The following is a 13,125-nucleotide window of genomic DNA, read 5'->3' on the forward strand; positions in this document are numbered from 1 at the left end:
AAAAAAAAAAATAAATCACAAGAATGTTCAAAGATAAAGAACCATTAAAATGCTCAATGGTAAATTGCACATGGCAAATTTATGCTTAAAAAGTCCAGCAAATATACTGGATAACTCATAAAATCCCACTGGATAACTCATCAAATAACACACTGGAAAATCATACTGTGTATGTATGCAAAAGAAAACCACTGAAGAAATCCTGGACAGAAATAACACCATAGCCATGCCCTAGGGACCAAAACCACATCTAAAAACAATCCAAATCCACAGTGGAAACCTTGCCAAGAAAGAGAGCACATACCAAAAATCACTGAACATGCTGGACACTAAGCATCATGCAAGGTTCATACAAAAACAACACAGGCTGGATGTTTATGAAAAAAATAACCCCAAATCAACTTGTAAACTCCATGGAAATGCCTTAGTAACCCCAAAAACCCCTGACAAACCAACAAGTCCAACAAAAATGCCTTAGAAGCCAAAAATCCTGACAAAAACCACAACAAAAATACAATGTGGTAGATTCATCCCAATAAAACACCAAACACATTGGATACTTAAAAGCTGTTACAATTCTCAATAATTCTCTCTGGTATATGCACACAAAGAAAATCCAAACTCATGTTGGACTCTAAAAAAAAAACCTATCAAAAAACAGCTCCCAAAACCCAACAAACTAAAAAGCACCACTAAAACCATTCCACAGAGTTAGAAATACCTCTGAAACGCTTGCAAAGCACACAGTAGGTATGTGCCAAAAAAAAAAAAAGGTGAAACATGCTGGAGTCACTAAAAAAAATGCTAAAAACTGCTTAACAACCTGCAGTATATGCATGAAAAAGAAAAAACTACACCTAAGAAATACTGTATCCAGCAAAATAATCCCACATAAAAATGCAGCACCAATGCTTCAGGAACCAAATATGTTGTCAAAAGAGCAAAGAATTCACACCAAAAACCTTGCCAAATAGGTGAGTAGATGGTAGATGCTTAACCAAAAAACACCAAACATGCTAGATGCTCACAGCTATGCAAAAAAAAAAAAAAAAAAAAGAAAGATAAAGAAACACCAACACACTACAAACACTACAGACTGGGTGCTTAAAAATGCAAAATACACTTAAACAACTAGTAAGTGCCACAGAAATGCCTTAGTAACCCCAAAAGCACTTTAGAAACCAAAATGCTCATCCTAAACCAAACCAAATGCACATGACAGATGCAAGTAAATAAACGTCAAACACTTGCTGGACACTTTAAAAAAACAGCTTCAAAATTCTTAGGAAAAAGGCTCAAAAAGAAGTGGTAAAAGCACACAAAAAGCAACAGTCAGCAATGCCTGAGAAATATCTCAGGAACAGTCTGAGGAGATGCATGCAAAAAAGATGCCAAACATGCTGAACACTCTAAAAATTGTTGAAAACACCTAGAAATCCAGTGGATACCGTGTGACATATTTACACAAAAAAGAGCACAATTCATGCTGAACCCAAAGAACACATTAAAAAATAAAAACTGATTTTATAAATACAACAATTGCTAAAAAAAGTGTGGTAGGTGGAATTCTATATAGTCACACCACTTCACTGGAAGTCTACCTATAGTACATTCATGAGGACATACACAATGAAGTTATGACAATGAAGAATGAAGTTAAGACTTAAGAGCTAATTCCATTGTGTCACTTGTTTCTCCTGTAGAATCACAATTCTCTTGCTTTAGTGAAATACGTAAAACTGATCTCAAAAGCCTAGCTAGGTAAAACTGACAATTGTAATCAAATTCCTATTTTTTTTCTGTAAAAACCATTTAATACATTAATACAGCTCATCACTAAAAATCAGCTCATATGTAAAATATCTTGTTTGCTCTTCAAGTGCTGTTCACAAAGCTAATATAGACTTTATGCTCCTGAAAACAGGGAATGGAATGTATGCTGTAAAGACACAGAACATAAACATCAATAAATACCTCAGCTACTGTGTCTAACATGAAGGTGAGGACATAAACTCTTACACAGTACAAAAGAAATATAAAGCATCAAGTTATGATACCAGCACACCTATAAGCTGAGTAGTAAAAGCACAACGAAAATTTTCCATCCAGATACAAAACAAAATGTATTTATAGATACTGAGTTATCAAAGAATTTCAGCAGGTCGGGAGGAAATTATGCTTACCAAACACTATTGCTTTGGCAAAAGGTGGAAAGAGCTCTGTGTGTCTGCATAGGTTTTTATGAATTTGCCAAAGATCTTTGTGCAGCTTCTTAAAGTCACTATATCTCTTCCAAACGACTATCTGAAGCAGAGAAACCAGAGAGAAGTATTAGTGGGGTTCATTGTTCATATTACATCACACCACAAATCCACTGGCTTAATCACATCAAACCACTAACTCCAGCAAATTTGTTTAATAAAAATATACAATCTGAACTGCCAACTGTAACAAGCATTTAAAAATGGTTGTTACCTGCTCTCAACCTGCATTTTGGCTAATGCTACAGTGCATAGAAATAAATTAAGTAAAAGCTAGAAGGAGGGTAAAGGCAGCACTGCTTCAGTCACTCTGAGATCCAGACCTACACAGGGAACCAGTAAGAGAGGAAAAAATGCTGAACAGGAGTCTTGCACTATCCAACATTCAACAGCACAGTGTGCCTGGTGCAGCTGCAGGTGTGAGGAAAAGACACAACAGCAAAAGAGAAAAACAGGGAAGAGAACTAAATACAAGCAAGGGAATTTTAGGTACATTAAGCACCCAGAACTACAAAACAGCTCCTACACTGTATGTGCAAAGTGTTGATCACATGTAAATGCAAGCCCCCATCTTAAATGTTTTTCTGTAATAACACAAAAAAAAACAAAGAGTATTTTCCTTTTATAATCTAGACAAAACCTCCATTTTAGGAATATAAAGACATCATTGGCTCATTATACCAGCTATTCCTGATTTATCCTTTCAAAAAAGTAGTCACCTCACAGTCAGGTATCTACCTTATCCTCTTCCATCCCATGTCTTTCCATTCAAAAAAGGAGAACCCAGTAGGAAAATCAAACCAATGGAAGAAGTAAACAATAAAATTTACACTTGACTGCTACTGGATTTGTTATCAGGATGAAAAGATATTAACAAAGATTTTTTTTACATCCTGACCTCATTTTTGGTCAGACTCACTAAGCCATCACAATAAACCTCAACACTAATGTAAAGTGATTAAAGTAGAACAGAAGGGAAAAATACAAGGGGAGAGAGTGCATGCATTCAGCAGTTAATTCCACAGTTGCACCAGTTAAATGTCTCAATTAACTTAATATAGCTAACCACAGCTTTAAATGTTCCACATATTTCTGAATGATTTAACAGGTTGCCTTCTCATGAGCAATCATAATTGAAAAAGTTTAATTTATTTCAAGCAAACCAGATTTAGAGCTAAGCAAAAGGTTTTGATTTAGAGCATTTTTGTGTTGTTTTTTTTTTTTTTTTAATACTGCAATCAGAGGCCTTCTAAGTTTCAACATATTCAAGTCCTACCCACAGAACAATGCAGACATAAGGTAAGAGGATTGTTAACAGTGGATATGCAAAGTTTTAGTGTGGCAACACTCTACCCACCTTACAAATTTAGCTATAATGGGACCAGCAGTCCTATTCAGACTCCCTTATTGGCACACATTTTCATGACTTAATTACAGCTGGTACTCACTGAAGTGTAACACACAAGTGAGGAATCTCAAGTTTGCTATTAGAAATTATCATTTTTCAAAGCTATACTTGTACCTAATCTAATAGCCAGAGTGGATGATTAGCACTTCTTGATCCGTGTGCATATAGAACACAAAATTGCTCAAGATGGTGAATTCTTTAAACATTAAGTTACTGCATTGTCAGTACTTGGAAACAACATGAAAAGCTGCCAGAAAATAAGAGCATGAGATTTCATTCCACTAAAAAAGCATAATTTTTCATTGCTACAAGTGATCACTCAATAGTCAAGAGGAAAAAAATATCCCTCAGTAACTTGCATAGCAAAAGCAATCAAGGTTATCCTAAAACCTTTCTGAAGGCTCATGGAAAACATGCTTTTGCATGCACGTGGCCCAGCAAAGTTAGCAAAGTTCCCATTCTAACATCCTCATTAGAAATTGGATTTGGAGGAAGGACACACTGTACTTTGAGGCCCAATGAAGCACAGCAAGTATATAATAAAACATATGTTGGACTTGTAATGCAATAAGGTGTTTGTTGTGGCAAGAGCCAGTAGATCTCTACTAACTCAGGCAACTCATCTGTTCCACAATGAACAAGCCTTTTTCCTAAATGAAAAGGAAAAGAACCCACAGGACTACCCTAGATGTAATTGTCTTACACACCACATTGCCACTATCAGTCCCCAGAAGCAAGGACATTAAAGTTAGGCCTTTCTGCATCTACTATCCCCACACAAAACATCATGTTGATTTCCTTCATTCTTTCCAGAGGGAAGCCCTTAAAATGTTCTCTTCCTTCCTGCCTCAACAACCCAAATCCCAGCTGGGATTACACTGAATTCTAGCTGTCTGCAATGGGAGAGGTGCTGTAGTAAAGACTTGTATCCCAAAGGGCAGCCAAAAGACATGACAGAAAACTGGCAAGTGGAGTTGAGGTCACAGCACACAGCCTTATGAGCAGCTGAACATATGTAAGGAATGTATTAACATCATAGCAGTGGCACTAAGAGACACCTGGAGAAGTCAGGCAAGTGGTCCTACACAGATGTGGGAAGCGGGTTGCACGAGACAGATCCTAAAGCAATGGCGTGGTTGTGTGCACAAAATTTCCCACTGAATTCCTCACTGAGCGTTCTGGAAAACTGAGATAAATTTATTTTCAGTGGGAGCAGGTTAGGGACATATTCTTTTTCTTTCAAAGGCTGCCCACAGTTCTTTTTTTACTGTAAGAAGCCACATAACAGAAAAGCTCTCAACGCATGAGGGTGTCTGACTACAATTCTCCCTTATGGCAACTACCATCTGAGATATTCCTTGTAACAACCAACTCTTTTCAGACAATGCTTATAAAAAAATCACCCCACACCTAGCATGCTATCACATGCAGAAGAACTAATATGGTACAATTCCAGGTGGAAAAGGGCAACTATCAAGAAGTTCATCTCATATTTATGTCCTCTTATTGTCTAGAGCATGTAAAACTCTGCATGGGTAACCTACAGTCACAAATCAAAGAAACAACTAAAAGACAGTTTGCTGTTGTGTCAAAACTACTTAACACATACTCATGCAATACTCTCGCTGAAAGACACTTACAATATATTTTTCTGAAGGGACTCATCAACAGCTCTTATAAAGTGCTTTTCCTCACAAATGAAGATTAAGGTAATGGCAGAATGTGCTCATGGATAGGTTCAATTCAGGAGTCTCTCTGGAAAAGGTGAACATCAAGCTACAAACTGCAGTAATGCAGTTCTAAACTAGATCCGTGATCATCTCTGATTCTGACAGGTTATCTTAATCTCCTAGAGATTAAAAAAAAAAATAATAATGCAAAAAGCACAAATGCTCATGCTTGCCTGATTATCAAGATTTCAGATGCAGTAAAGGGGTTTTAGATGTATTAGCCAATTCTCACCTCTGCCAAGCCAGTAATCAGAAACTCATGTTTGACCACACAGAGATGCAATGAATTCAGTTATGAGCTCTTCTTTCATCAACTATGCAGTTTCTCCTCAACTGTAGTAAGAGACTGCACCAGAAACTGAACATATGCATGTGTAACATGATGTCTGAAAAGCCACAAGACTGTGCTATTGAGGGAAGATTTTGCAGGTACATAGTATATTAGTAACCATGTCAAGTCATTAGTCCAGAAAAAAAAATCAAAGGGCAGGGGAAGGTTTCTTACTTAAAAAGAAAAAAACCTACAACACACATACACGTGGTGTACTTTTCTCTCTCAATAAATGACTCTTGTGACAGACTTTCGAGGTATTCAAGAGGCACAAGAATAGAGCAGACCCTTATTCACAGATTCTTCAGAAGAGGCAAAGAATACACAATTTTAAAGTTTTGTCGAAGTATATCACTGGAAAATACTAAAGGAGCCTCAGAGAGACAGGCATAATATAGAAGACTTAGAGTCTAATCTCTCTCAACAACTCCTAGACTCCTCCATTCTCCCTCTTCACTAACAGACAGTAATGGTGTAGGCTTTTCAGTGAAGTGTTGGTTAAAGAGGAAAAGAGTACCTACAGCTGAGACCTAAGACTTGAATTGTGGACTGATCTCTAATTTTACCAGTAGGAGTTAAGTAACCATCAATTTGCCAATTCCAGCCCTGAGAAAAGAGCTTGTAAAGTTATCAAAGCAGTTTTGTCATCAAAAGACACTTTACTCCCTAAGACTTTATTTCAAGTCACCATTCGTCACTGAGGGATGAAATGCATCATGTTACACTAGCTACTGTTTTTAACTATGAAAGCTAAAGACAAATGTAAACATATGAAAATTGTTAGCTCAACTAGAATGACAAAACACGCAGAAACTACTAAATGACATCAAAGATGCTTCAAAAGGCATAGTGAGATACATAAAGACACTTGCACAAGTTTAAACTGTTACCTCCTGGACATCCTCGGGATTTTTTCTTGAAACAATCTGAAAAGCAAAACAAAAATGACACTATGTAAGTCCTTGGATTTTCAGTTTGGAAGTTAAAGATTAATAAAATGATTTGTTGCTCAAGAGAAAAATCTGGGAAAAGGGAAACAGCTGCAAGGTCCTGTGCACTCAGAAAGTTTTAATTTAATTTTAGAGAAGTCTAATACCCAAAGACAACACAGTGAAGGATTTCAGCAGCAGTCAGTTGTGATCACACATAAAGACAGACTTACATTCTAGGCAGAATGGCACAAAAGGCATCTCTCAAAACAAAGCTACGTAGAACACATCTCCTATCAACTTTCCAGTCTCTTCCTATTAATTCATATTAGGGCCACATTAGTCCCAATAAGAAGAGCTCACTAAGGCTACTTGACTTAATATAAGCTGCAAACAACCTCACTGAGAATGTGAAGATTTGTATTTAATAAGACAGTATTTCCAGTTTACTTACAATCACCAGAGTGCAGACACATCTGACTACCCTTGCGTATTTGCTTCTCCCTAAAATCTCTTGGCCTAATTAATTATAAATGACTTTGTCCAGGGGAAAATTGCAGTGAAAATCAGGCTTGGCTGCACACCATAATGAAGCCAGTATTTCATCAAGATTTTTTTTTTTCCTTTAAATAAATATTGATCACAAAAGCCTTTGTTATCCAAGTTTTGTACTGGTCTTATAAACAGCAGAAAAAGCATATCCCCACAAACACACAAACCAAACAGACACATCTTTAATTCATAACTGCAATTACCTTCTGCAAGTCAGTATATCCTTCATCGAAAGAGCCAAAGCTGTTTAACAAAATAATTAGTCTATTGTTACCTAAAGCAAAATAGGGCATTCTTAATCCAACTGGGGCTGTCCTCAGCGACACACCCCGGAATAATTGATGCCCTGAAGAGGTGATGCGTGTAAGGAAGCGCAGGGAGCCCACAGTACTTTGCACCCCAGAGACTCGCACACCATCCCGCTGTACCGCAAGCACTACGCAGCTGTTGCTCTGAGATGGAAGCCACCGAATCCACGCTTTCCTCTTGCTAAGTGACAATAGCATACCTCTTACATTTCCCACAAACTTAGCTCTCTTCCTCCCTTTGTTTTGCAAGATTCCTTGCCAAAGCCTCTCAGATTTTATACCGTCCGTTTACTACAACCCAGCCACTCATCTCTCACACATTTTGGAGGGGACAAGATGGAAAAGAGAAGCGTTTTCTTCTCTAGCAATCTCCCAAAAGACCTGAAACATTTTCCTTCACAGCTCTATGTTCTTTCTCTCACCTTGCACACCAAAGTCCTCTTCTTCCAGCGTAGTCTACATTGGTAAAACCTTTCTCAACTTTTCCTCACTCTTGAGTAATCTAACATTTGGCAACTTCACCAAATGTTAACCTTGGTGGCTGTTACTCTTTCATTCACTACCAGGCAGTTTATAAGTACAATTTGTGAAATAATTCTAACCTCCTTTTCTAATAGCTGGCATACTTGAAGCAAGGAGTCTGTAGAGCTGGGGGAAGAAAATATCACAGGCATGGCTACACATCACAGAGAACACCAAAGGGCAGACACCAACTGCTTTGCTTTGCAGTTCACCTTTAGTTAAAGCCTTGCAACAGTTTTGGCAGCTAGGTAAGTTACCAGATGGGCAGAAGGAGACCCAGAGAGATGAGTAATTACCCAGCCAGTTAGTAAGAATCTGGAATAAAACCCAGAGGCCCTGTTTCACACTTGTTCTTATGTTACACCGCCTTCTATACCTCCCAGCCATGCCAACTTGAAGTCAGTATGTAATAATTTATGTGCTGTCCTACTTTGTTCTTCATATCCTTTTCTGAAGGTCAATCTCAGAAGAGGTTTGCCCTTTCCATCCAACCTATAGTCAACCTAGAGACCTGGCAAAGATGATCCCAACCCCCTAAACATTCCAGGTACTTTTTTTAATCCTTCCAACAAGGATCAGTGCAGTCAGTTCCTTCTGCAAAACTGTAACATGAGCAACTTCAACCTATTTTCAAAAATATCATTAGGATACCCACCAATGAGCTAAGTAATGTGTAATTACTGCACTAGACACTGAAAAGAGAGATCCTACAAGGATCCTCAACATCAAGAAAAGTATTTCTGATTATACCATTCTTCATCTGACCTGCAGATGTCCAACATAACTCATTAGAATTTTAATTATCATCAATAATTGTAATCTTCCAAATTCTCTAAACTTTTATTAGTGGCCTATATTTTCATGTATCGTTAAAGAACACTCCTCATATCACAACTCACTAAGATCTATGTTTCTCAGTATATTGAAATGGGTATTAAAAAGCCAATATTCATTTAATCTTGTCTGAATTTACAATTATGTTACAGCTTACAAGTAAATAAAATACATATTCTCTGCTGTACAAACAAAACTTTTAAGAAAAAAGCTGCAATAATGATGACAGACCCCCCCTTAGCACTCAGAAAAGGCTGCATGGGTATCAGTCTCTTGGGTCTCAGATGCCTTGGGCCAGATATTTAGGAGACACTAAACAAGTGCTTTCTTATCCATGATTATTTTTCCACATTACGTTGAAACATGAATTTCCTTGATTTCACAAAGGATTCACTCACGTACTGCACTAAGGAACCACAGATCTCCACTAACACATACTGACTACCCTAGATCTCAGCCAGAATGATACTCAACACAGCAGGAAGGTCCACCTCACTTTTTTCCTGGCGGTCCCCCAAAGTTACTGAGCTGATGCTCAGCAAATACAGCTGGAGTGCTGTGATTATCAGCCATGGAGCCAGATCACTGCAGGAGAACGAGGGAGGAATAGGAGGGAAAAAACAGAAAGGGTACCTGATATGTACACTGAATCCTTCTTAAATCATTTTATTCAATTCCCAAATCCTCACTTCAAGTACTACACAACAGAATACCAGAGCCCTGCTGAAACAAAAGTTATTTATATTTCTGCCTTTGAGAGTCCAAAGCATCCTTTACTGCAAAAAAAATGGAACTAATTTTTCACTTTGAAAAACTGATTTGAATTTGATTTTAGCTATCAAAACATTGTAAAGAACTAATGATCTCTGTTTAGTTCAGTTGAATTTGGACAGCTCATAGACTGATCAGCTCCTTGCTCTGTGCTAAATCAAGTACACCACCTGATTCTACACTGCCTTGGTTGAAAAGGCATCAGAGCACCCACAGCTTATGGGACAAAGAGAGAGAATGACATCCCAGCCAGTTAGCCACACCCTGATTTTAAAAAATTCTACAGAAACATCAGAGAGAAATTTAACTGGCTTTAGACAATAAGAACAAAGCACCAAAGCAAAATAAGTAGTAGAAGTCTTGGCTCATTCCTATTAGTCCTTATTTCACTGATACAGCTTTTTAGTACCCACACACACTTGGGCCATCTGGAACAACTGCAGAAAGATGTGACAGCACCGTTTTCCCCTCTGCATCTGTTTCAGGAAAGGCTTTTTAAATTGCAGCACCACAGAAAAACGCAACTCTTTTTTTCCTCTTCACAAATACTAAGTTACATTGGACTAAAAAGAACAGTTTAAACATATTTGTCCCCTATTTGTGTTTGGTGAACTTCGAGAGAGTAAGAGTGAGTGAGAGAGAGAGAAATAGAGAGAGAGAGAAAGAAAGATAGATGACCAAAAATTTTTTTTTAAAATTTTTAATTTTACAAGTCATACAAACTTATCACAGGCTAGCAATCTGACATTACAATCTGTATACATATACAGAATGCTGTATTCTTTGAATTAAGAGGGTACTTATAAGCATACGTTTATCATCACAGCCAGGATATCTACAGCTGCAGTAACTACGAGATCACGGGTCATTTAAAGACACTCTGCCTCTCTGTGACACTTTCTGATGCTCTCAATATACCCCACCACACCTGTGAGCTAAACTGCCACTCCTCCTGAACCTATCTCCACATATTTACTTACTCGCTTTCCTTTTTTGGTTTAATAGGAAAGTAGAAAAGGAAGCAAGGAAGCAAGAAATTTCCCTAGCAGAACAGACGGAGCTTTCATCAAAGGCAGCACCACAGCAGCTCTCCCAACATCTGCAGCAGCTTTCCTGCTTCTCGTGCTAGGCCTGACTGACCCAGAGGGCTCTACACCCTGCCTGGATCCTCCTGGGCAGGCTCAGCCTCCATGTGTGGCTCAGGCAGCTCCGCGCTGCCGGCGGGGGCGTGCAGAGCCCCCGCACCCCGCTCCCTGCCGGCTCCTCCCGAGCGCGCTGCGCTGCGAGCCTGCCAGGAACGCTGGGCAATCCCACTGCAACGAGATCTGGGGCGGAAGAACGGGAGGAAAAGAGAAGGAGCTGTTTGTTTTTAAGCTACTCTCGCATGCCCTGCAACGCTCAGCCAGGAAATTGAGAGTTAACAGCAGAGCGCGTCTGAGGCCATTACAACGCTGCGAGGCTACAAGTTGCAGGAGGCGACCGGAGCTCGGCTCGGGAGAGGCCGCCGTGTTCCACCTACCCACCCTCCCTTCCTCCACTCCCACCCGTGCCCCTCACAGGGGCTTCCACGTCGCGGCCGGGCACGGCAGCCGCAGGCGCTGTTCCGCACCCAGCGGCGGCTTCACAGCCCGAATGCGGGGCGGGCCGGGCGCGGGGAGCCGCGGGGGCGAGGGGCTGGGCGGCGGCCGCCGACTCACCCGCGCCGTGACCTTGTAGACGGTGTGGCCGCGGGGGTGGCGGCGCGGCTCCGTCACGGTGTAGAAGCGGGCCAGGTCGGCTCCGCGCTCCCGCGGGCTCAGCATCCTGCTGCTGCCCCCGCCGCGCCGCCCGCCCGCCCGGCACAGGCGGAAGCGGCGCCCGGGAACGCCCCGCCCCGCCCGGGCGGTGCCGGGGGCCCGGCCCGGGGAGCCCCGCCCGCCGCGGGATGCTCGGATCCTCGGGGTTACGGCTGGCGATCGCTTCCCGAGGAGGAAGGTCCGCGCCGCAGGGATGAGGCCGAGGTGTCGCGGCCCAGACGTGGCAGAGCACAGCCCAGCGGCGGCGGTCCAGCCCCGTGCCAGGTGTTCTGCAAGGGCACGGCCGAGGGAAATTTACACTTGGAGGGGACTGACCGCCGAGCCCCCGCTCGCACAGGCACCCGTGGCCTCTATATCCGTAATGAGACCCTGGTGCGCCGCTCCCAGCGTCTGCCGTGGGCTATTTTAAGCTATGCTGCCCTAAATCCATAGGCCTGTAACGCAGAAATGACTCACGGATTTTAAAGAGGAATGCTGCCAGAAAGGCAAGTTTGATGGTTATCGAGTCACCATGTTCTGTGTGTTGTGTCCCCTCCGGGTTCTTTAAGCTGCTCCTGGACTTCTCCCTGCGGATGGGCTCCCGTGCGTGCATAGGTCTGCAGAACACTTCGGTCTTAGGAAATGCTCCAGGGTTTGAGGGGCATTGCTTCAGTTCTAAGGAGCATAACTCTGTGCCACAGGACCTTGTCCTTTTGTAACATCACCTTTGATTTCTTGTCTGTAGTGGGGCTTGTACCAATGTAGAACTCACACTTTAGATTATACACACTGCTTCGATTTTTTTAAAAATCACTGTAGTTTCATTCATTTAATTGCAGATGTTTAAAAAAAAATCTTTTCCTTACTAGGTTATTAATATCTCTGCCCTCATGCAGGTTTTCGACATAAAGTATTTAATATAAATACTTAATCACGTGACTTTGTGAAAGATCAGAGTCTTGTACTGAACTTCATAGTAAGCAAGTGCCTTTCCTTTGAGGAACATTTTCTTAAGGAAGAGGGAAGAAAGAGGGCATTGGTTGTTAGCAGCTCACTTCTCACTTATCTTCTGAGGAGGGAAGATGTCCTTAACATCTTGTGCTGCTACATATAACTTCATGGAAGTTCTATAAATTATCAAAAGTTTGCAAATTCAAGTACTTGGGGGAGAGAGTGAGTAACTAAAGAGGCAAACACATCAGGCTTAGGAAATGCACACAGCTGAAAACAGAAAGACGCAGTGAGAGTATTCATTTGAAATTTGCCCAGGCCCTGCACATTTCTAGGCATCTGCTGCTAACCACGTTTAGAAAGCAGGAAACTGAGCTCAGTGGACCATTGATCTGAGCTACAGTGGCTGTTCTTATGTGCAGCATAATCAATCAAAGCATCCCTCAGTGACTCAGTCGCCTCCATTCACTAGGGAGTTTCAAAAGCTCAAATGACTCATAAAATAATTTGGCTTCTACTTACAAATCAGAATCTGGAGATACCTAATTCTGCAGAATATCTTTTCACATGGTATAGCCAACACAAAATAGTAATCAGAAATTAAAAAATCCACAGTTAAGTGTTACTGGCTAATTAAGACTTCTCTAGGTCAAGGCAAGAAAAACTAGTAACACTGAGATGAGAAACAATTTGCATCATATTTATAGGTTAGTCTTTTTCTTCTGTTTTGTCTATTACACAGCTTCCATGTTT

General features: G+C 40.8%; 1 protein-coding gene across 2 annotated transcripts in view; it reads right to left on the minus strand.

Annotated features, from left to right (window-relative positions):
* Positions 1-11,487, minus strand: part of RPS6KC1 (ribosomal protein S6 kinase C1) — an 86,169-nt gene extending 74,682 nt beyond the window's left edge. The window contains exons 1-3 of one of the 2 annotated variants that reach the window (XM_015622444.3): positions 11,344-11,487; positions 6,621-6,656; positions 2,184-2,304 (exon numbers count right to left, since the gene is read on the minus strand). In XM_015622444.3, coding sequence (XP_015477930.1) covers positions 2,184-2,304; positions 6,621-6,656; positions 11,344-11,448 — 262 coding nt within the window. In that variant the 5' untranslated portion in view covers positions 11,449-11,487. Of the gene's footprint in view, positions 1-2,183; positions 2,305-6,620; positions 6,657-11,343 lie in introns of those variants that run through there. The other variant, XM_015622445.3, reaches the window with a different exon arrangement.
* Positions 11,488-13,125: the final 1,638 nt, after the last annotated feature.

Source organism: Parus major, chromosome 3, assembly GCF_001522545.3.
Source record: "Parus major isolate Abel chromosome 3, Parus_major1.1, whole genome shotgun sequence".
Lineage (NCBI taxonomy): Eukaryota > Metazoa > Chordata > Aves > Passeriformes > Paridae > Parus > Parus major.